Consider the following 26,682-nt stretch of genomic DNA (forward strand, 5'->3'; position numbering starts at 1 on the left):
GTTTAAAGTTTTTAACATATTTGACCCCTGTGACCTTGAAAATAGATGAAGGTCATTTATTTGAACAAACTTGGTAGCCCTTCATCCCAGTTTGCTTCTGGCCAAATATCATCACCCTAGGCCTTTCGGTTATTAAGAAGAAGTCGTTTAAAGTAAAATATTGACGCCGGATGACGGACGGACGGACGGACGACGGACGCCGCACCACGGCATAAGCTCACTTGGCACTTCGTGCCAGGTGAGCTAAAAATAACTAGTGTTCTCTGACCTCTTAATGTATAGTAACAAGGGTTCTCTGTCTCCAAGACACTGAATTTCAAAAGTAATTTATTTTTTGCTGAAAAGATTCAGATAACCATATATAACTAAACATGGAGAAATGTCCTCATGAATCAGGGTAGGTAGGTATTTCCTCTTGTGAAGAAAACTCCCTGTATGTAATTACTCCAGTGTGATCAGTGGCATACGTTTCTATATGTAGACTTACAGAAGCACGACACAAAATTAATCAAGGTGTATTCCACTGTCCTTCAACATGCAACATAAATAATGCATCAGCCTTTAAAAATGAGGCAAATTACCTTTCCATAAGCTGAAAGTTACAGTGATGTGTAAACCAATCAAAACATCATGCAGTGACCTACTTAATATTGTAATATGCTTATAGTTTACACTTCATCCAGATTATCTCCAAAATAGACTGTGTGACCACAGTTTTCGTCCCGTGTCTCAACATCTAATTGCTTTTATCTTGTGGAGCTCATTAGCAGATGTTGGTATCTGCTCCAGTAAGAGTAAGCCTGTGAGGGTTAATTATCTGTACAGGGTTGTCAGCTGTGAGAGTCATTATTTGTACAGGGTTGTCAGCTGTGAGGGTCAATTATCTGTACAGGGTTGTCAGCTGTGAGGGTCTATTATCTGTACAGGGTTGTCAGCTGTGAGGGTCAATTATCTGTACGGGTTGTCAAATGTGAGGGACTATTATCTGTACAGGGTTGTCAGCTGTGAGAGTCTATTGTCTGTACAGAGTTGTCAGCTGTGAGGGTCTATTATCTGTACAGGGTTGTCAGCTGTGAGAGTCTATTGTCTGTACAGAGTTGTCAGCTGTGAGGGGCTATTATCTGTACAGGGTTGTCAGCTGTGTGGGTTTATCATCTGTACAGGGTTGTCAGCTGTATGAGTCTATCATCTGTACAGGGTTGTCAGCTGTGAGGGTTTATTATCTGTACAGGGTTGTCAGCTGTGAGGGTCTATTATTTGTACAGGGTTGACAGCTGGGAGGGTCTATTATCTGTACAGGGTTGTCAGCTGTGAGGGTATATTATCTGTACAGGGTTGTCAGCTGTGAGGGTCTATTATCTGTACAGGGTTGTCAGCTGTGAGGGTTTATCATCTGTACAGGGTTGTCAGCTGTGAAGGTTTATCATCTGTACAGGGTTGTCAGCTGTATGAGTCTATCATCTGTACAGGGTTGTCAGCTGTGAGGGTTTATTATCTGTACAGGGTTGTCAGCTGTGAGGGTTTATTATCTGTACAGGATTGTCAGCTGTATGGGTCAATTATCTGTGCAGGGTTGTCAGCTGTGAGGGTTTATCATCTGTACAGGGTTGTCAGCTGTATGGGTCAATTATCTGTACAGGGTTGTCAGCTGTATGAGTCTATCATCTGTACAGGGTTGTCAGCTGTGAGGGTATATTATCTGTACAGGGTTGTCAGCTGGGAGGGTCTTTTATCTGTACAGGGTTGTCAGCTGTGAGGGTCTATTATCTGTACAGGGTTGTCAGCTGTGAGGGTCTATTACCTGAACAGGATTGTCAGCTGTGAGGGTTATTAACTGTACAGGGTTGTCAGCTGTGTTATACTTACATGTCACATGGTTATAAATACTGTTAGACAGCAGGCTAATTATTTATCACCTCTACACCAATATCCTTTATGGGATATTTTACCATGTATTGTGTGTTTAGCACCTCGCTCGATATATTTTAATGTTAACCATATGTTTTAAACCCCTAGGGTTTAAAACTATTACATATCTACAAGCAAAATGCATGGTAATTAATTTTTAGAATATGCTAATTAAAATATCCCTCTCTTACAAACTTCTTCAAGTAAATTGTTGCCTCTCTGAAAACCTTACAGTCCCACATCATTGATTGTTTGCCTTTAGAAGTATCTGTTTTCAGGTTCATGTAGTGGTGTCCATTTATGTTATATTCTTTTAAAAGGACTCAAAGTTTAGTGAGCAAGGTTCTGATGTAGCAAATTAAATTCTGATAACTTGTAAAACTCTCCAAATGGCTTAAACAATAAGTTTCGACTCCTAATCCGTACCAGAGATATTTACCTTATACTGTGAGGCTAGCACCCCTGATAATGATGTTCTATGTCATTTCAACAAATTTCACTCAACAGGCTACGCCTATATCAGTTATCTCCAAACGATGTTCTATGATGTACCACTGGTGTTATTCCACATTATACAATGCATTCAGAACACCTACTGCAGGTATTCTACCAAACACCATGTGTTTAACACACCTAATTAGGGCATTCTACCATAGCGGGGTTAGGTGGCGTTGCGGATAACACAGTCGCCCCAGCTGTGTACATTATGAACCATGTCAGCATAATATCCATTTATGAGTGCCATCTATTGGATTTTTACAGATTATCTCGCTGTATTTCAGTGTTTGTCGTGTACGACAAATCTTGAAAACATTGTGTTATAAACTGTTTATCATTTCTTCCATTCATAAAAAAAGTGAATTTAATATCATATATCTTCCATCTGACTTTTAGGCTTAAAGATCATTGAGATTCTTGGTCTGTAAAACGTAAACAAATAGAAGATTTGCATGGAAGATGACCATGAACCTTAAACATGTAGAATGTTATCGTCATTGGCTTCACCATATGCATTTGTACGCATAAAATGGTATTATAACCCTCATAATACCTTTTCATAATTTTATAATGATTTGTTTGACAAACTATTTTCTTACATGAAACACCAGTCCAATAATGGTGGTTATCAAACTTCTCCAAGCTTTCAAGGTAAATAACCTTCCTATGAAATTTGAAGTTAATCCGTAGAAAATTACTCGTGGTATAGAGCAGACACGGTTTCAGCAATCGAATAAAGGGGCATAACTCAGTAAATTACTGTCCGATAAGGAGGGTTATCAAACTAATTTGCACTGTCATGGTAATTAACTTTCCAATGAAGTTTGAAGTTAATCCATTGAAAACTAGAAATTTGTTTTTGTGAACAAAAACATATGTCTCCCCTTAATTATTAGCCAATATGCATATTTGGAAGAATAGAAAGATTATGCTGCAGACAAACGTCGGTATAAAAAATTAACAAAGGGCCATATCTCTTTATATAGTTAGGCACAAGACCTGATTTCAGTACTCGTCTCTGCCTTCCCAAGATACATACATATAGCAAGTTTGGTCAACGTAGGAGAAATAACATTTTACTTATGCTGCAAACAAACTTTGGTATAAAAAATTAACAAACGGTCATATCTGTTTATATAGTGGGGCACAAGACCCGATTTTAGAATGCGACACTCTAACTTCCCAAGACACATATCTATAGCAAGCTTGGTCAACGAAGGTAAAAAGACATGGAAGTTATGTCTTGGACAAACTTTGGTACAACAAAGGGCCATAACTCTGTATACAGAGGGGAAAAAGATCCGATTTCAGTGCAAGATATTTTGTCTTCTCAAGATACATGGTAAGTTTGGTCAATGTAAGTGAAATAACATGGAACTTATGCTCCAGACAAACTTCGGTATTAAAAATAAGCAAATGGCCATACCTTTGTATATAGTGGGGCACAAGACATTATCCAGTGCACTGCACACCTCCTGCGGGTGATGCAGGTATACTTCAAGTTTGATCAAGATATCTTTAACAGTTTAAAATTAACGGCCCAGACAAGAGTTTACTGAAAATGTTGCACTAATTTGACCTTTGACCTTGAGGTGAAAATCACAGTGACCTAATTCCAGTGCATTGCACACTTTCTGTGGGTGATGCAGGCATACCTCAAGTTTCATCAAGATATCTCCGACGGTTTAAAATGTATGGCCCGGACAAGTTGCAATTACCAGAAGCAGAACCAGTACTAATACAATATGTGTCCCTTCATTTGAAGGGGAGACATGAAAATAATTACTTGAAATATCAAGCAGACGCTGTTTCAGCAATTTATTAAAGGAGCATTACTCAGTAAATTACAGTCAATAGTGGCGCTTATGGGACTTGTCCAAGAGCTAATGGTAATTTACCTTCCCATGATCTTTGAATTTAATCAAGAAATTTACTCGAGATATTGAGCAGCCATAGTGTGCGACCCCCCATCCATCTGCCCGCTCACGTGATAACATAATACGTCACGTCTTTAGATGGGCATATGATTACAGTTCCAACAAAACTTCCTGAAAATTAAACGCTTATTTGACTTTTGATATTTATGTGAAGGCCACAGTGACCTAATTACAGAACACTGCACATGTTTTGTGGTCAATGTTGGTATACTGTAGTTGGGGATATTGCTTTTAACATCTTTTTTATTTAATCTGCTGTAAATGCATCTTATATTTACCTTAACAGCTTTCAAAATATAAATCAATGATATTTAAATTCAAACTTACTGTTTCCGTAGTGACATCATAGGGCAAATGTTGTTAGCTTTGGTGTTATTGGTGAGCTTTTGCAGGCCTTGAAACCAGGTCTGAAACACAGAATCGTTGTAAACTTATCTCATAACAGTATACACTCAAATACAGCATAGAAAGTACAACAATGAGATACAGCATGGAAAGTATAACAGTGAGATACAGCATAGAAAGTACAACAATGAGATAAAGCCTAGAAAGTATAACAGTGAGATACAGCATAGAAAGTATAACAATGAGATACATCATAGAAAGTATAACAATGAGATAAAGCCTAGAAAGTATAACAGTGAGATACAGCATAGAAAAAAGCCTAGAAAATATAACAATGAGATACAGCATAGAAAGTACAACAATGAGATAAAGCCTAGAAAGTACAACAATGAGATAAAGCCTAGAAAGTACAACAATGAAATACAGCATAGATAGTATAACAAGAGGCCCAAGAGGGCCTGTATCGCTCACCTGAATATTTAAGTAGTTATAGCAAAATATTCTCATTAAATATCATATTGCACTAAAAATATTTCCCTCACAAACCTTATTGCCTCCATCTGTTGAAACTATCAACAAAATATTATTATAAGATTCTCTGCTTTTTGATTCTTCTTCAGAAGTTGCTTGACATATTTTTTCCTGTGACCTTGTAAGTAGGTCAATGTCAATTTCCTTCTCAAATTGGTTAGCTCTATTCCAAAAAGCTACCAGCCAAATCTTATGAATCCATTTCTTTTAGTTCTTAAGAACAAATCCTTTAAAATGTTGTTGACCTCTGTGAAGTAGGTTGAGGTCATTTTCATTTGCAAACTTTGGTGAGCTCTATCCCAGGAAGCCACCAGTCAAATTATTATAATTTTATGCCTTTTAATTCTTCAGAAAAAGCAGTTTGAACCGTTTGACATATTTGAACGCTGTGACCTTGAAAGTAAGTCAAGGTCATTTTCATTCACAAACTTTGTTTGGCTCTTTCCCAGGAAATAACCAGCCAAATATTAAGGTTCTATACCTTCCAGTTCTTCAGAAGAAGTTGTTCAAAGTGTTAGACATATCTGACTCCTGTGACCTTTAAAGTAAGTCAAGGTCATTTTCATTCGCAAACTTTGTAGAGCTCTTTCCCAGGAAGCTTCAAGTCAAATATTTAGGTTCTATAACTTTCAGTTTTTCAGAAGAAGTCATTTTAAGCATTACACATATCTGACTCCTGTGACCTTGAAAGTAGGTCAAGGTCATTTTTGTTTTCAAACTTTGTCGGGCTCTATCACAGGAAGCCACCAGCCAAATATAAAGATTCTATACCTTTCAGTTCTTCAGAAGAAGTCATTTGAAGTGTTTGACACATTTGACCACTGTGACCTTGAAAGTTGGTCAAGGTCATTTTCATTCTCAAACTTTGTTGGGCTCCATCCCAGGAAGCCATCAGCCAAATATGAAGATTCTATACCTTTTAATTCTTCAGAAGAAGTCGTTTGAAGTTTTTGACACATTTGACCCCTGTGACCTTGAAAGAACGTCAAGGTAATTTTCATCCTCAAACTTAGTCGGGCTCTATCCCAGGAAGTCACCAGCCAAATATGAAGATTCTATACCTTTTAATTCTTCAGAAGAAGTCGTTTGAAGTTTTTGACATATTTGACCCCTGACACCTTGAAAGTAGGTCAAGGTCATTTTAGTTCTCAAACTTTGTTGGGCTCCTATAAACAAATCTTTCAGACAAATATCATGACTCTAGGCCTGTCTGTTCTTCAGAAGAAGTTGTTTAAAGGAAAAGTTGACAGAAGAGGACGGACGAGGGACGGACGACGGAGGGACGCCACACTATGACATAAGCTCACTTGCCCTTCGGGCAGGTGAGCTAACAATGGGATACAGCATAGAAAGTATAACAATGAGATACAGCTTTGCACAGTATAACAATGAGATACAGCTTTGCACAGTATAACAATGAGATACAGCTTTGTAAAGTAAGTCAAAGTGGAAAACTAATTAAGAGAAGGGAGGTACACTATGTACCTTATACAAAATTTGTATATACCTGTCTGAAATTTTCAATGTTTATACCTGTGTGAAATTTTCGATGTAAATACCTGTATGAAATTTTCCATTTAAATGCTTTTATAATTTTCTATGTATATACCTGTATGAAATTTTCCATGTAAATGCCTTTATAATTTTCTATGCATATACCTGTATGAAATTTTCCATGTAAATGCCTTTATATTTTCCTGTGAGAAGTTTTATAAATTGTCTACCTATATACCTGTATGTAAACTTTCTATGTTTATACCGTAATAGTTTTTATGCATACACCAGGAAGAAATTTTAATTTATATACTTCATTACAATTTTCTGTGTCTGTACCTGTCTAAAACTGGTATGTGCTGTACCACATTCACAGCTGAATAATCCTTTTGACACAGAATTATTTTTACTGGAAAATCATATGAAAATCTACAATGAACTTGTAAAGTCATCAATTAGTTATCTTACACATTTACCAAGAAATATGTCAGCAATTGTTTTAAAAAGGACATTTAAACCTGTGGAATTCTGGTTAAAAACTTGAAAATTCTGTTTTTTGTTTGTTTCTGAAACAAGATGCACCACCATATATACTGCTCACATTTTGCTAAAGATCACTTTTATTTTGGGGCAAAAGTGAAAATAAATATTCTATTTGGTTTATACTGAGATTATTTTTGAAAGATTGATTGTTATTTAATTCATCAGCATGCAAAAATTCCAAAAATCGTAATTACAGTCGGAAAATGAGCCACAGGAAAAGGGTTACCTTAAAATTGGTAATAACGATGTATTCACCAAAAAATTTAAATTGAACAAAACTCATCCTAAATAAACAGAAACTATTTTAGTATCGAGTGTGACGCCCATGAGCATTAATTACAGTTTCACGTCTGCGCATGGCCCGAATGAGATCGCTAACCGGTTTTGTGGGATAGCGTTCCACTCAGCTACCAAAGCTGTTCCCAGCTCCTGGAGCATTATTGGCTGACCATTTCTGGCAGAGAGAGCTGTCTGCAGCATGTCCCACACATGCTCGATGGGAATTAGATCCGGCGAGCGGGCTGGCCACTCCATTCGGTGAATAGTCTCTTGCTGTAGATACTGCTCAGTCACCCTTGCTCTATGTGGCCTAGCATTATCGTCCATAAGGATGAAGTCAGGGCCAATAGCGCCAGCGTAGGGCCTGACATAGGCATCGAGGATTTCATCGCAGTAAATCTGAGCCGTAACGGTACCATTATGGAAGACAAGGAGGTCAGTTTTCCCCATACCATCACTGAACCTCCGCCATATCGGTCATGTTCCACAACGTTACCTGCCTGAAACCTCTCTCCAGGGTTGTCTCCATACTCTAACGCGCCTGTCTGTGAAGTTGAGACAGAATCTAGACTCGTCAGTAAAAAGAACCGGTTCCCATTCCTGAATAGTCCAAGTGCTGTGAGCTTGGGCCCAATCTCATTGGTCCCTAACATGGCGGGCAGTAATTAAGGGAACTCGTATTGCTGGTCTACGTGACGTTAAACCAGTATCATGAAGATGATTCCTAACTGTCTGAGTTGCTACCCGGGTACCAGAAGCATTTAGGAGAGGTCATTTCGCAAAGCTGTGGCAGTCTGGAACCTGTGACGCCGTGCCTGTATGAGCAAAAATCTGTCTTGGCGGTGCATTGTAGCCCTAGAAGGACCTCCAGCATGACGTCTGGAAGGGTTTCCGTTAGTTTGGAAAAGATTCCACATTCTTGCCACCACACTTTGAGACACCCTAAGGTCTGCTGCAACCCGACGTTGAGACATGCTAGCTTGAAGCATTCCAATGCCCCTATTCATTTTACCGTTGTCTGGTTCGTCTTTGTGCCATATTAAAACAAAAACATGTGAAGAATATTCATCAAATTGATTTCCTTAACAATTTGAACAACGCCTTACTTACCCAAGCTTAGCTTTTGAGAGGGGTGTTCACATAGGAAAGCGTGCACACGCTTTTATGGTTGACTGAACACACCCACACAAGATGATTTGGAAGGCTAACATATTCACCCAAAACAGTACAGAAGGAAAATATAATATCCTTTCTAACATTTTTATTTTTATTTCAAAATATAGGTGATCCTTAGCAAAATGTGTGAGTATATATATAAAGTTGTTGTGAGGTCTAATGACAGCTGTGATCAAATAAATGATGAAAGATTACCATTGCGGTCTCTGGTTCAGCGGCAATCATAAATTTGTAGTTGATGTTGACCAAGTCACGGCCGCTACAGATGGTCACGGTGCGAGACTCCAAGTTGCCAGATCGTTTCTGTTCCAGCTCCACCAGCACTTTTGGATCCTAATATTAGACATAAAACTTAATCAACAAGGATAATGTACCTAATAAAACACATCACAGACACCCTAACATCTTGATAATAAGCCTGGAATGAAAACAGGTCGGTTTTCAGAATTATTATAGAATTCCAGGAAGGGGTCCTTTTTTCCAGTTGGCCTGAACAAGTTTAACAGACAAACATCACATCACATCATTTTTGCAACAATTCAATAAAATAATTTTAATTTCCTTCAAAAAACCTGTAAAACAGTATATTTTTCCATGCAAAAAAAGGAAGACTCGGGCCCTCCCTATATATGGAGTTATGCCTGCTTGTTTGAAAAGTTCTTAAAACAATTGTTCCTACGGTTTATGGTAGAGGCGGGGGGTATAAGTCTGGCGACAGTTTTAGTTTAGAGATATTATTTTGATTTAGTTCAGTTTCTTTTATTAAGTGATATGTACACATATTGATTTTGCATGTCTTTAATTATGAAGTATTTGTCAATTTGGTTCCATACCCTAAAATCTTGATAATGAGTTGCGGTTTATTATAACTTTCAGTAAGGAATTCAAGGCCTATTTACACGGCAGTCTTATTTTCCCAATAACTTAGACAATAAGCCAATGATGGCTGAAATTCATTCACATCCTTTCAATACATCATGTGTTACAAGTACCAAGGGAGGAATAGAGTGGACAACATTTTAAAGGGAGGTAACACCAATTTACATACTTCATTGACATCCCCTCAATATAACAGTTCTATATACCAAGAGTTGATCAAATTTGTGAAGCTTTTGGAAGAGTGGTGTGAACGATGTTTTTATAGTAAGGGGATTAACTCTGATAAAAAAAGCTGGACCGAAATATTAATTGTAGGTGTAAAACTTCATAATGTGTTGTCTGCATCTTAAGTCATGAAATTTCATGAAATTAGGCATAAAACTGAAGAAGAACAAAATTGACAGATGGACAAACAAACAGAGACGGAAAACCTGATTCCAGTATACCCCTCTAACTAACGTTGTGGAAGGTATAGTAAGACTTGGAACTAAATGAAGAATATTTCCTGGCAATAAACATGAAACTCAATCAGCCAATATCAGTATAGGTAAAAAAAAAAATCATATTTTAAAAGCCTGTCCCCTTTCTCCCTATGTATACCGTAAAAATCTATGGATTTTGCGCAGGTACTTTTTGAGGCTGAAAATCTGGAAAAAAGCTTCTACTCGAATATTTTGCGCACCCAAAAGAATTGGGGAAAAAACGATGTTCATGCTCCGAAAATCGATCTCTAAATATATACTTTTTTAAATATATTTCTTACGATTTTTTGTCATTGATGTAAGACCATATTATAAACCAAGAAGAAACTACGTAAAATGTGTATTTTGTTTTCTTTTGATTATCTGATTACACATAACACACACGTGTGCGTATATCGGCACGTTCATCAATTAATTTTAGCTACATTTTACATAAAACGTTTACTTGCTTACAAAAACATACCAATTAATTAGTGTTAATGTGTTGTAACAGCTGGTGCATATCTCCTGGTGAAAGACATAATTAGATACCTTTTTTAAAATTACCATAATTACGATAAGTGAGAAGGACTCATCATGGCCGCTTTTGTATTGTCACTTCAAACCAGGTCATGTCACAGTTCAGCGATATTTTTTGGCGACACAATTTTTACCTACTGTAAAATTATTAAAATAGATCATCTGTGGTCATGACTGCTGGTTTGGAGACATTAACAGGTAAGTTAACCGGAGGGCATAACTTCAACAACATCGTCTGGTCCCGGACAAAAGGCCAGGTAGGATCGCATGCTTCAGCGTAAATTAGTGAACTTCTCAACACTACAGTCAATACAAATTACAATGCAGTAATTAGCTAACACTATATCTATGATTACCCGTTAACAATAGCTCTACTAATTGAAATGATTTGCAGTCGCTATCGACGGACCGTGTATTTTTTTTTTTATTCACCAACACATGGCGTGAATTACGAAGCCCTACTGCATTGTCATAACTACAGACTGATTTGACCGATAAGGGATTATAAAAAAATATGTTTATGCTAGAAGCGTGGATAATCAATACATCCTCTTCAAATCTACTCCAAGGGGAAAAAAAACAAAGCAGACTATTTTTACGATACTTCATTTAACAAATATTGAAATAATTCACGAGGTTATTATCAATCACGTGTTTACGCAGTGTTAGACGCAAAATCAACATGAAAGTGAGCCGGGGGGAAAAAAACATGCTGTACGCACAGGCGATTTGAAAAAAAGATAACAGAACTTACATGGAACGGAGCTTAATTTGAACAACTACATTTTCGTAATAGTATGGGGAAAACGCACCGAGATGTTGAAACGAAAGTTGATTGGCGATTCTCTGGCATAGACAGGAATTTGTCTAAACTTTCTTTGCTAACAGTTACCTATTTAATAATACTTTTCACATAAACTCAGGTAACAACACAATATATATATCTATTGTATCTTTTATTGATGTTTGACATAAATAAATATGTTGATCGTTGTTTGGCTTAGAGTTTCGTGTACCAAGGGAGATTATCTCGTGTCTGGTCTGCGGTCTACCAGAACCGTCAATCTTTTCATGAAAAAAACTTGAAATTGCTTATACCTGTGTATTTTACGCACCCCCCACTTTGGGTATTAAATTTTGAAAAAAAAGTGCACAAATTACATGGGTTTTTACGGTAGGCTTGATATAAACAAATACTTTCTATACATGTCTCTTTATTGTTTTTATAGTTTTACAATAGTGCCAGGAGCTACAAAAGTAGTTATCTGACTGAATGTTCAGGTTCACATTGGCAGGCTGATATGGCTTGTACATGTATATTATTAATTTTCTCAATTTTCAAGCTTCGGATATAAACTGACATTGACTCATACAACTCATCATTTTTATTGAACACTAGGATTTTTACTTAGACGAGTACTGTTATACATTTTTCTTCTGTGAATTTTTTGATAAAATGATAAACCTTTTTACAATTAGTTCATATAGGATTGTTATGATTTTAGGATACCTTTTATTCAGTGTTAAAAATATTTCTGAAACCTTTCACAAATTATGTGACAGAAAAATCATAACAAAAAAATTATGTTAAGAAGTTTAAAATAACACGCAACAGATTTTCTCTTTATCATACTTATTTTCCTAACACTTGGCCTATCTCTGACCTGTGAAGTTATGTAGGTAAGTTGTATGACCTTGACATTTACAATTACCATGGAAACAGGAAGAGCCTAAGAGGATACACAGATTCTAAAACACCCAGGGGAAAGGTAAACAAAGACAGCTTTAATTTGCGAGCCTGCCAAGAAATGCCACACACGCCCCAGTTTTATTTTCTACCTTCTTAACAGAGTTAGACAAACAAGGGTCTCATTATAGGCGAGCACCATTGGTGGATTACAGCTGATCAAACCCTCCCAGTATCAACCCTTACCCATCATCTGTGTACATGGGGAGTCGTTTGAAAGGCTTTCTGGTACCTAGTTCTCTCAACAGTCTAAACTATTGATCGGATTGTTGGTAAATCTTGCAGGTTTGCCTTACTAGATTAGATCAGGAGGGGCATGCAAATGGACCATTTAACTGGCCAATGACACCCCTGGGACTCCGATTACCGGATTACACATTGATTAATACCAAAATTTGAAACCAACAACCTAGAACATCTGATTTGAGAAGATTGTTCGGACAGAAGAAGTAGATGTACTGGCACTGTCATTTTCAATTCAGAACTAAAGTTGGGTCTTTTTAATATGTTCCTCAGATAACTATTAAACTGACAATCAATATTCACCAGCTCTGGGCTTATATAGCCTTCAATAAATAGCTATACTTAAACACTTATGTATCCAGTATACACACTTACTAAACTATACAAAACTAAATCATGGTCTTTATCATCACACAATTTCGTCTATTTCTCTTTGATGACAACCCATTTATGAACATCCCTTTCTCTTTGTGGTAAAAAATAGTCAAACAAAATAACCTCCAAAAGTGAACTCTATTTACATCAATCTCCCAGCTGTATGACCTACATCTACATCAACCTCCCAGTATGACCTTTATGTAAGTACATCAACCTCCCAGTATGACCTTTATGTACATACATCAACCTCCCAGTATGACCTTTATGTAAGTACATCAACCTCCCAGTATGACCTTTATGTAAGTACATCAACCTCCCAGTAAGACCTTCATCTACATCAACCTCCCAGAATGACCTTTATGTACATACATCAACCTCCCAGTAAGACATTCATTTACATCAACCTCCCAGTAAGACATTCATCTACATCAACCTCCCAGTAAGACATTCATCTACATCAACCTCATGATGTGACCTTCATCTACATCAACCTCATGATGTGACCTCCATGTACATCAACCTACCAGTATGACCTCCATGTACATCAACCTCCCAGTATGACCTTCACCTACATCAACCTCCTGATGTGCCTTTCATCTACATCAACCTACCAAGTTGACCTTCATGTACCACAAACTCCCAGTATGACCCTTTATCTTTGATGAAGTTTCATCCAAAAATGTTTCAGACTTTAGATATGTCTGGTGAACTTTTGACACTTATGACCATAGCTTAATGACCATGATTTTAAGTTTTTAGAGATTCTCTTATATAAACAAGGTTGTTCATTATTTCACAACTCAAAATGTTAAGTGAGAAACGATAATAAAACAGTCTCTTATGTTACATGATAGACTTGACTTTTTATCATCCACCAAACTTTCAACATCAGAGTGGCAGCATATAGGCCGCAACACACATTAATAATATTTCCTCAAATTCTGTTTAGCACTACACAGTATTGTCTCGATGAACATTTGAAATATCTTACCTTGAAAAAGATTTTATATATATATATATATATACTGTTGGGGTACATGTTATTATATATATATATATGGAAATTATAGTCCTGCTACAAATAAAATATTTATCAAGCATAATTGTTTTTACAAAACTGGTTAATGACATCACATGTTTGAAGATAGTTTTAAAGTTTTAAATAGTGTGATTGTTCTATTAACGTGTCTAATAAGTCATTTTGGCTAGACACATTTTATATTCAAAGGTATATATGTATTGTGATTTTATGAAAACTATGTGTTTGACGTCAAAATAACATATTTGAACTTGAACTTGAACTATATACTGATCAATACATAAAAATCTCCAATCTTGGACAGGAGTCTACACCCAGTGATCACTACCTAATTATCTTGGACAGGAGTCTACACCCAGTGATCACTACCTAATTATCTTGGACAGGAGTCTACACCCAGTGATCACTACCTAATTATCTTGGACAGGAGTCTACACCCAGTGATCACTACCTAATTATCTTGGACAGGAGTCTACACCCAGTGATCACTACCTAATTATCTTGGACAGGAGTCTACACCCAGTGATCACTACCTAATTATCTTGGACAGGAGTCTACACCCAGTGATCACTACCTAATTATCTTGGACAGGAGTCTACACCCAGTGATCACTACCTAATTATCTTGGACAGGAGTCTACACCCAGTGATCACTACCTAATTATCTTGGACAGGAGTCTACACCCAGTGATCACTACCTAATTATCTTGGACAGGAGTCTACACCCAGTGATCACTACCTAATTATCTTGGACAGGAGTCTACACCCAGTGATCACTACCTAATTATCTTGGACAGGAGTCTACACCCAGTGATCACTACCTAATTATCTTGGACAGGAGTCTACACCCAGTGATCACTACCTAATTATCTTGGACAGGAGTCTACACCCAGTGATCACTACCTAATTATCTTGGACAGGAGTCTACACCCAGTGATCACTACCTAATTATCTTGGACAGGAGTCTACACCCAGTGATCACTACCTAATTATCTTGGACAGGAGTCTACACCCAGTGATCACTACCTAATTATCTTGGACAGGAGTCTACACCCAGTGATCACTACCTAATTATCTTGGACAGGAGTCTACACCCAGTGATCACTACCTAATTATCTTGGACAGGAGTCTACACCCAGTGATCACTACCTAATTATCTTGGACAGGAGTCTACACCCAGTGATCACTACCTAATTATCTTGGACAGGAGTCTACACCCAGTGATCACTACCTAATTATCTTGGACAGGAGTCTACACCCAGTGATCACTACCTAATTATCTTGGACAGGAGTCTACACCCAGTGATCACTACCTAATTATCTTGGACAGGAGTCTACACCCAGTGATCACTACCTAATTATCTTGGACAGGAGTCTACACCCAGTGATCACTACCTAATTATCTTGGACAGGAGTCTACACCCAGTGATCACTACCTAATTATCTTGGACAGGAGTCTACACCCAGTGATCACTACCTAATTATCTTGGACAGGAGTCTACACCCAGTGATCACTACCTAATTATCTTGGACAGGAGTCTACACCCAGTGATCACTACCTAATTATCTTGGACAGGAGTCTACACCCAGTGATCACTACCTAATTATCTTGGACAGGAGTCTACACCCAGTGATCACTACCTAATTATCTTGGACAGGAGTCTACACCCAGTGATCACTACCTAATTATCTTGGACAGGAGTCTACACCCAGTGATCACTACCTAATTATCTTGGACAGGAGTCTACACCCAGTGATCACTACCTAATTATCTTGGACAGGAGTCTACACCCAGTGATCACTACCTAATTATCTTGGACAGGAGTCTACACCCAGTGATCACTACCTAATTATCTTGGACAGGAGTCTACACCCAGTGAGCACTACCTAATTATCTTGGACAGGAGTCTACACCCAGTGAGCACTACCTAATTATCTTGGACAGGAGTCTACACCCAGTGAGCACTACCTAATAATCTTGGACAGGAGTCTACACCCAGTGATCACTACCTAATTATCTTGGACAGGAGCCTACACCCAGTGAGCACTACCTAATTATCTTGGACAGGAGCCTACACCCAGTGAGCACTACCTAATTATCTTGGACAGGAGCCTACACCCAGTGAGCACTACCTAATAATCTTGGACAGGAGCCTACACCCAGTGAGCACTACCTAATTATCTTGGACATGAGCCTACACCCAGTGAGCACTACCTATTAATCTTGGACAGGAGTCTACACCCAGTGAGCACTACCTAATAATCTTGGACAGGAGCCTACACCCAGTGATCACTACCTAATTATCTTGGACATGAGCCTACACCCAGTGAGCACTACCTATTAATCTTGGACATGAGCCTACACCCAGTGAGCACTACCTATTAAGCTTGGACAGGAGCCTACACCCAGTGAGCACTTCATATTAATCTTGGACGGGAGCCTACACCCAGTGAGCACTACCTATTAAGCTTGGACAGGAGCCTACACCCAGTGAGCACTTCATATTAATCTTGGACGGGAGCCTACACCCAGTGAGCACTACCTATTAAGCTTGGACAGGAGCCTACACCCAGTGAGCACTTCATATTAATCTTGGACGGGAGCCTACACCCAGTGAGCACTACCTATTAATCTTGGACAGGAGCCTACACCCAGTGAGCACTTCATATTAATCTTGGACGGGAGCCTACACCCAGTGAGCACTACCTATTAAGCTTGGACAGGAGCCTACACCCAGTGAGCACTTCATATTAATCTTGGACGGGAGCCTACACCCAGTGAGCACTACCTATTAAGCTTGGACAGGAGCCTACACCCAGTGAGCACTACCTAATTATCTTGGACAGGAGTCTACAGCCAGTGATCACTACCTAATTATCTTGGACATGAGCCTACACCCAGTGATCACTACCTAATAATCTTGGACATGAGTCTACAGCCAGTGAGCCCTACCTAATAATCTTGGACATGAGCCTACACCCAGGGAGCACTACCTAATTATCTTGGACAGGAGTCTACACACAGTGATCACTACCTAATTATCTTGGACAGGAGCCTACACCCAGTGACCACTACCGATTAATCTTGGACAGGAGTCTACAGCCAGTGATCACTACCTAATTATCTTGGACAGGAGTCAACACACAGTGATCACTACCTAATAATCTTGGACAGGAGCCTACGCCCAGTGAGCACTACCTAATAATCTTGGACAGGAGTCTACACCCAGTGATCAATACACAGCCATCTTAGACGGACAGTACAGAACACATTACCCATCAAAAGTTACATCCCAATAAAGCAATGTTTCAGCACTTGTTGTTATCTACCAGTTACATGTGGTCAGTCTACAAATCAATAGTGGCTGACATCTACACTCAACATGCTGGCCAGGCTTCATATATATTGAGGTATCATGTAACCATTTATAAATCTATAAACACCAGGTATTACCCCCTGCTCGGACAGTTAACACCAGGTACTAACCCCTACTCTGACAGAGTTTTTGTTAATATAAACATTTCTATTTATGCTGTCCATCTGGACTCAGTGGTAACTATTTATTTATACATTGAAGATGTCTTATAAATAATTGACATATCATGTAGGGTATAAAACAGCAAAAGCACAGCTTCTGGAACATACATATATGTAAATACATTTAACTCATTCACCTATGAAATTTCATAATGAACTATTCAAACCTTTGAATTGGAAGGGTTCAAATGTGTCTTCGGGGGTGAATGAGTTAAACTCCTCAATTAATTAGAACTGTAAGACAGTCTGACTACCATATGTATTGATAGACTGGATATAAACTTTCATTTTTATGAAGTACTTTATGAGAAGTGGCCAGGACAAACTCTTATCTACAGACAGACAAACACCATGATTCCACCATACCCCCGTGAAGAATAATTATCAAGGATATAAAATAGGTCTTTTGATCAAATAAAGCCAAGGTGAACATATTAACACCAGGAAATGTGAGGAGAACACATAGAATGTGATGAAAAGAAGGAGTGGGGGAATTATAACATGTTAATCCTCATAAAAGCCAGAACACTGGTCCAGGGGGTGGGAGTGGTGGTGGTGGTGGTGGGGGGTGGGGGGCTATAGTACTCATAAACTTACATTGATCTTTGGTGCGAGGCCCAGTCTGACATCATTGACCTGTGATATCTCCAACACCTGGCCTTCCTACAAACAGAACGGCACTGAATAATCGGAATGTGATTCATTAGTTTGGTATGAACAATATATAAAAGTTTGATTTGAACAGTAATTGAAAACAAACATTGAGAGCTTTTGAATACTTAGTCTTAGTTGCTTGACAAAGGAAACAAGCTTTTCGAAATACTGCAAAATAAGTTTTTAATCACTGTTCGTGTTCAAATCAAACTTAGCATTTATCAAAAATGATGTTAAGTGATTTCTCAACCTTAGTTTTCAATATTGAGATTTTCTGTGTAACTGGAGACTAAAACATAGCATGCATCTATTAGGCTAGCACCATTTTCAGTTACAAGGCAATCCTAAAGTTCATTGTTGAAATAATGTTTTATGTAATATGACTAAAAGGAAGACAAGTGTCATATTGTATTCATTGAAACCGGATTTCTCCAACATTTATGAAATAACAAATAGGTAAAATTTAATTCACTTTCACACTTAAAACGAATCTCAAAAAACCAGCCATACAAGGGACAGAATCTGTAACTTTTAACCATTCATTGTTAATAAATACTGATCAAGTGAATTAACACTGACTTGATATAGAACAATGTTCTCATCGCTACACTAAAAATTAAACTTGCAAAGGCAATATACTCTCAAGTGGAACTAAAACTGTCCACCATAGTGTGGTATGTGTATGTAACCTGGAACTATCTTCCGCTTACATACTGAGCACCTGTCAATTTCACCCTCCACATGTAATGACTATAACGTGTGCTGACTACTATTATTTCCCATCATGATAAATTCGCCATCATCACAGATGGCAGAAAAAGGAGGAAGTTTAACTGTTATAAACATTTTCAGATGATAAGTATCAAGACTACTGTCATTTAATACAGTATTATCTTCACATTTTATACAGAAAATACCCTGTACAAACAGCACAGTGCTGACTAGGTGGCTTCGAGACTGTGAGATCTGCTGTGTTCAGTCATGTTGAATTCATGGATTGACCATATTACAAAAGGAATAGTGTGAACATAACCCTGTTAACCATATTGAAGTAAATGTAAAATTTTCAAAATAACCCCCTTTTCCTGTGCATTGTAATTATATACAATATGAAAAGGTACAAACTACCAACCCGTCCTTCACTTTTCCAGTGAATGAAAAATCCATAATCATCAACTATCACATTGCAGCTAGCCTCCAATGTCGAGGATTCCTAAAGAAACACACAAAAAAATAACATGTAAAATTTCTATACAATTACTTATATAAAACCCACAACATATTTACCAAATAAATGATATCATACATAAAACCCAAGTTATTACCATTTACAACAGAGATAATCTAGACAAAACATTGGATGTATAAGTTAGGATAGCATAGGTCAACATTACTTTATATCCTTTACCATCAAATATTTCATTATCCTACATGATTTCTTAGAAATAAAAACAGCTTTAAAGTTTTTAAGTAGCCTTTTTCTTAAAGACTTCAAAAATGCCACAGAAGCACATTTTGATGTTCCAGCAAATAGATTTTCAAATTTGTCCATGGGATTGGATTTCATTTTAAGATATATTTCATGTATGAATATTTGTTACAAAAATCATGCATGAAGCTCAGTTTGATTTTTTTTAAAAAGGACTAAAATACACTCAGACTTTGTAGATGTTCCAGGAGGTGCTTTTTTGTCATCCAAAAGAAACCTGGAATGATGTTTGTGTGACCGCCAAAAAAATATGTTAAAGGATTTTGGCCAAGACATTTTTTTCTTTCTTTCAAATAAGCGAAACCTGTAATACACTTCAATTAATACCGAATCATCATTCAACAAGTGTTCAGAAGTGTCCAGTTACTTAAATATAGGCATTTGACCCCTGTGACCTTGACAATTGGTCAAGGTCATTCATTTTAACAAACTTGGTAGCCATTCATCCCAGCATGCTACAGGCCGAATATCAGTACCCTGGGCCTTTTGGTTATTGAGAAGAAGTCATTTGAAGATTTAAAGACATTTGACCCATGTGACCTTGAAAGTGAATCAAGGTCATTCATTTGAACAAACTTGGTAGCCCTTCATCCCAGCATGCTACAGACCTAATATCAGTACCCTGGGCCTTTTAGTTATTGAGAGGACGTCATTTGAAGATTTTAACCCATGTGACCTTGAAAGTGGGTTAAGGTCATTTATTTGAACAAAGTTGGTAGCCCTTGATCCCAGCATGCTACTGGCCAAATATCATCATCCTAAGCCTTTAGGTTACTGAAAAGAAGTTGTTTAAAGTAAAAAGTTGATGCCAACCAGACGGACGCCGGACAACGGACTGACAGTTTGATTCTTCGCATGAACTACATACTTAGTATAATTCTCTACAAATTTAAGCCGAAGAAAGGACAAAAACAAATCACTATTTTGTAAAAATTGAATTCTGAGGACGATTCTGATATGGCAGGGATGTAAACAGATATGCATATAGAACAGTGGCTACACAGAATAAAACCTCCATATATCACTTGATTTAAAACATGATAAATAGGTATGACGTAATTAGAGCCAGTTTAATATTATGTGACCTTTTTTAGAGTCATATATTTGCAATGTAATCTACTGTAATGTTCTGAAATCTGCTGACAAATCGCTTGTATTCCTCCTATTTAATACCCCCCATGTAACTTTACCCCATGTAACTTTACATATCACCACATCAATGTCTAAAAGTGAAAGTTTTACCAAACAACTTTTACGTTTGAGTTTGATGTAGTATTAGGGCACGTAGATATTGAACACATATATTTTCATTCAATTTGGTTTTGTCATAATAGTGAACTTATAATTAGATCACATGAAAAACACCGGGCAGTATAGTTTAATTGTATACCCACATGTGTACGTGAAGAGCCAATTTAAGTCTTAAGTCAATCAAACTGTCACGATCAAATGTAAATAACATGATAGTTTAAAATATTTGTTTCAATGAAACATTGCTGTAGATGTTGCCTGAAATCGGGATACCAAAATGAAGGTGGCCCTTCCCCACTTCATGACTTTTTTCCCCATTTCACTTAAAATCACTAACATGCAAGTCTATTTGTGTGAAATTAGCAAATATGTACTATTTTGTCCTCTCTAACGTGTATTGAAATATATGAAAAAATGTACTGTTCACTATTTGCCTACTCACCTGGCCTGTCTATCATCTGAGTACCGAGAGAGACAGGGTCTTGCACTTGGTGATCACTACACATATTATTGCATCACATGACCGTGAAATATGAAATATTATGATTCTATGCCTCTCAACTATTCAGAAGAAGTTGTGGTGTTTTTGACATATTTGACCCAAGTGACCTTGAAAGTAAGTCAAGGTCATTTTCATCTGCAACATTTGTCATGCTCCACCCCAAAAAGCTATAGCTACCAGCCAATTATTAAGATTCTATACGTTTTAGTTCTTCAGAAGAAGTTGTTTAAATTGTTTGACACAATTGACCCCCATGACCTTGAAAGTAGATCCAGGTTATTTTCATTTGCAAACTTTGTCAGGCTCCATTTCAGGAAGCTACCAGCTAAATATTATAATTCGATGCTTTTGGGATTATTCAGAAGAAGTCGTTGAAAGTGTTTGACACATTTGACCCCTGCGACCTTGAAAGTAGGTCAAGGTCATTTTCGTTTCAAACTTTGTCTGGCTCCTACCAATAAAGCTTTCTGACAAATATCATGACTTTAGGCCTGTCTGCCTCAAGAGCAGGTGAGCTAAAAAAAACACTATGCTCTCTCTTTGGAAATTTTCCATGAAGATTAAAGAAAATATTTTACTCTCGCCATGTTCAATAACACTGCAAACTTGTCCATATAAACAATTCTAATTTTGTAATACAAACTTTGACAATCTACACCATCAAACAATCTCATTGGAATTTCTGCAGCTGAAATATGAAACTATACCCTGTTGACATACTTGTACCATAGGTATCAAACGTAATAACTTATCAACCTTCTCTTGTGATCAGACATCTAAGGAGTTTAAATATATAAATGACCTTCAGCCTCAGAAAAGTAGACAGTAATAATTCACTGACCCTTCTGTTTGCGGCAAGGAGTCATCAACAATCGGGTCAGACCACTTGAACCTAATTGACATTTTATACACACAGACTTAATGTACGTGTTGTATGATATCCTAGGGTGGCTTTCAAAAGTAAACAATACTATTTATTTCATATAGGTTTACATTTTTCTTCTTGAAGTAGTTACTTAAAATTCCCAAGATTTAATCACAAGCTGGTACTTTGCTGGATATTTTGGAATATTCAACATTTACTCTGTTCAATTATGACAAAATATCATTGAAATGTATATTGGGAGATGGCATTGATAAGTAATAACTTGTGCCTAATCCTTTTGTCTACTTTTGGCAATAAATATGTCTAAACTATGACAGTGCATCATTTATTTCCAGTTAGTTTTTAGAAGAATATAGGTAATTTCAACACTTACTTGTCATAATTATGTCTGTGTGTTGCAATGGTTCATATTGGCAATAATGTTCTCTAATTCTTGAAAAAAAATCACTTTTGGATGTTTTTTAACATTGTGAAATAGAATGGTCTATTAAAATCCTCCCATTTGAAAATTGGCCTCAGTATTATTTAAAGAAGCACGAAACTCCTTGCTCCAGTATACCGATGTAGTTGATGTACATTATAACAGAGTTAAGGAAATTATACCCGTTCATTAACATGGACCTGATGAAAAAACTTGAGTTATACAATTAAAATGCATTAGAGTGCCAAAATCCAGAACTGTTGACTTTGAGCTATGGAGGTCATTGATCTGTACAGTATATATGGAGCCTGTCTTGGTATAGGGGTTGCTATATGATGGAGGGCGATTGGTTCATATTGTCAATAAATCCAGCTCGAAGGAACTTAAATGGATTAGTGGCAATATTACCCTGTCCCTGGGCTGGACTCATTGAGGGTTGTGTAGTGCCGTATGTTCAATCAATCATGCCACTGTCAGTTTAGGGACCATCACACGCCAATGACAGCCCATGTATCGCAGTGAATGTCAAATCATATTCTTACTACAAATATATAGCTAGCTCCATGTGGAACACCCAATGTGTCCTTGTGTATATGTTGCTGCCCAATGAAAAACAAACATTAGGAACAGTTCACCACACAAAGCAATGTTACAAAGCCATCGATAAATGGCTTCATTCCAGCAACATTGTACAATGTGGGGAGGTCAGTGTGGGGAGGTCAATATGGGGAGGTCGCTGTGGGAAGGTCAATGCTTGGTAGGTCACTGTTTGGGAGGTCAGTGTAGGGAGGTCAATGTGGGGTGGTCACTGTGGGGGAGGTCATAGTGGGAAGGTCAATATGGGGAGGTCACAGTGGAGAGGCTAATGTGGGGAGGTCACAGTGGAGAGGTTAATGTGGGGAGGTCATTGTGGGGAGATCACTGTGGGGAGGTCACTGTAGGACGGTCACAGTGGAGAGGCTAATGTGGGGAGGTCATTGTGGGAAGGTCACTGTGGGGTGGTCACTATTGGGGAGTTCACTGTGGGAGGTCATATGTAGGGAGGTTGATGTGGGGAAGTCACTTTTGGGAGGTCAATGTGGGGAGATCAATATGGGGAGGTCAATGCCGGAGTTTACTGTTGGGAGGTCACTGTGGGGTAGTATAGGTCACTATGGGGAGGTCACTGTGGGGTAGTATAGGTCACTATGGGGAGGTCACTGTGGGGAGGTCATTGTTTGGAGGTCACTGTGGAAGAGGTCACTGCCAAGAGGTCAATGTGAGGAGGTCACTGCGGGAGATGACATCCTGGTGTCGTGTTATTTTTGTAAACAATGTAATCATTTTATAGCAATATGAATCAACTTCAATAACTTCCATGGAAAGGTCCACTTATAATTGTTCTGACAGGGTTTGAAGTAATACAAGGTAATCCAAATATACCAAGGCAAGTTACACAGACCTCTTGATAATAAATTATTGAGCAAGGAGCTTATCCACTGTGCTTATGGTCATGATGTTTATTTTGTTTAAACTTTTTCTGTAACATTACTGAGAATAATTTAAATGTGTTCAACCTTAAGGTGGAGTGTCCACTTATTGCAGCCAATCAACACAGAGCTACGTTATGCCATATTAGGTTAAAATCCCTCGACCTTCACTGGAGGATAAGGGTTTTACATATTTACCCCTACCTCCCTTCGAGTCATGTTGCTCTAGTTGCGCCTTTTGTTAAGGGTAGCTCTGCATCACTGAGTTGACTGTTAACGATGTAGCATGTCGCTGAAATCATTTCGTACTACCTACAGAACGCAATAATTGTCTAAGTGAATTGATAAATAACTAAAATATTCGGCTCCACCTTGTATATTTTATCAGTCTGATGGGGAAAATTGATACTGATCAAACATCAGTTCATTTAACAAGGTCACAAACATTGTCTAGAAATGTGGTAGCTTGAAATTCATCAATAAATATTGATGAAGACAAATTACAATGTACTTGTTTTGTTTGTCTGTTTGAGTGGTTTTACATCGACTTTACTACCAAGTTGTTCGGTTATCCAGTAGCCAATTTTTACGTTTTTCCACATATATTATTTATATATCAACATGTGCCAGTGGAGGGGAACGGCTTAATTGAAAAGCAAGTGCAATTCATGGTTTCGTTATTAACTTAAGGAAGCCAACACTGATCATATAGCAGTAAACCATTTTAATGAAACCAAGCAAAATGCCACTCATTTACAAGACAACATATCATGACCAGAGATGAAGCATAATCACATGGTCTTTTTGTATTTCTGGTTCAGAGGAATGCTATCAATATTCTGTCCACTGGTTCAGAGGAATACTATCAATGGTCTGTCCACTGGTTCAGAGGATTACTATCACTGTTCTGTCCACTGGTTCAGATGAATACAATCAATGTTCTGTCCACTGGTTCAGAGGAATACTATCAATAGTCTGTCCACTGGTTCAGAGGAATACTATCAATGGTCTGTCCACTAGTTCAGAGGAATACTATCAATGTACATGTTTTGTCCTTTGGTTCAGAGGAATACTATCACTGTTCAGTCCAGTGGTTCAGGGGAATACTTTCAATGTTCAGTCCACTGGTTCAGAGGAATACTTTTAATGTTCAGTCCACTGGTTCAGAGGATTACTATCAATGGTCTGTCCACTGGTTCAGAGGGATACGATCAATGTTCTGTCCACTGGTTCAGAGGAATACTTTCAATGTTCAGTCCACTGGTTCAGAGGAATACTTTCAATGTTCTGTCCACTGGTTCAGAGGAATACTATCAATATTCTGTCCACTGGTTCAGAGGATTACTATCAATGGTCTGTCCACTGGTTCAGAGGAATACTATCAATGTTCTGTCCACTGGTTCAGAGGAATATTATCAATGTACATGTTTTGTCCTTTGGTTCAGAGAAATAATATCAATGTTCTGTCGACTGGTTCAGGGGAATACAATTACAGTTATTACCACTTTACAGTTGAAGAACATATAAATCTTACATATTTACCTATGCCAGTTTATTTACTGACAAATGAACATCAGAAGCTGTAATTTATAATCACTTACTTCACATTTAAACATGCTCCCATTTAGGATAAAGCAATATATATTACAGAGTCAGTGTCTTGCTTTGTCATAGCACACCACCAGTCAACACAAACAGTATAGTTGTCCTATCTCAAGTATCTCAAAGTGGTTTCAGCTGTCAAATGATTTCTTTTACAACAGGTTGTTTATGATAGATGTTGATTTGAAACAGATCATTCACCAGAGGAATTTTTATTTTATTCATTTGATGTTCGAGTCATATTTTTGGGGTTTATTAGAAGAACAGTGACATCTATCCAAACATTTTCTATTAAGACTCTAGCTATATATCATTAGCATCTCGTACAAAAACAACCAACATCAAGTGAAATGACAATAGTTAATTATTTCTCCAATGCCTGTTGTGTTATTGTTTTAAAGCTGACAGTGCAATTTAAAAAGCTTTCAATTGAGATTTTTTTTTTTAAATAAAAAAAAATCTGGTTTTGAGATCTTCCCCAGTGACAACCTCTTCTGGCTGTCGTATCTAAGGAAGCGCAGACATTTTAATTTTAAAATGTACTTGCTTGGTAACAAAATGGCTCTCACTAGGTATAAACAGTGCATTACCCGTCAAACCGGTGATCATTTGTTCAATGTGTGTGCAAAGTAACACTACTATACTATATAAATAGAACACTTTTGCAATTTTGATCCAACATCTTTTATCATAACAGTTAAATTAAACGGAAATGGAACACATCAAAGATACCATTTATCAAAGAAAAGTGGAAATAATAGTTAAATACGACAACTTAAAATATCTAATGCACAATCCATGCCACCCCGACTAAAAAACAGCCCTGATAGAAATAAACATAGGACTAACGCTGATGCCTACCTTTTAGATATC

General features: G+C 37.6%; 1 protein-coding gene across 6 annotated transcripts in view; it reads right to left on the reverse strand.

Annotated features, from left to right (window-relative positions):
* The window catches only part of LOC110461441 (1-phosphatidylinositol 4,5-bisphosphate phosphodiesterase beta-4-like), a 101,507-nt gene that overhangs the window by 47,540 nt on the left and 27,285 nt on the right, over window positions 1–26,682 (reverse strand). For all 6 annotated transcript variants that reach the window (XM_021514894.1, XM_021514889.1, XM_021514893.1 and 3 more), the window contains exons 3-6: window positions 19,322–19,402; window positions 18,133–18,198; window positions 8,907–9,044; window positions 4,671–4,750 (exon numbers count right to left, since the gene is read on the reverse strand). In XM_021514894.1, the coding sequence (XP_021370569.1) occupies window positions 4,671–4,750; window positions 8,907–9,044; window positions 18,133–18,198; window positions 19,322–19,402 (365 nt within the window). The remainder of the gene's footprint in view (window positions 1–4,670; window positions 4,751–8,906; window positions 9,045–18,132; window positions 18,199–19,321; window positions 19,403–26,682) is intronic.

This window comes from Mizuhopecten yessoensis, unplaced genomic scaffold (assembly GCF_002113885.1).
Source record: "Mizuhopecten yessoensis strain PY_sf001 unplaced genomic scaffold, ASM211388v2 scaffold10621, whole genome shotgun sequence".
In the NCBI taxonomy this organism is placed as follows: domain Eukaryota; kingdom Metazoa; phylum Mollusca; class Bivalvia; order Pectinida; family Pectinidae; genus Mizuhopecten; species Mizuhopecten yessoensis.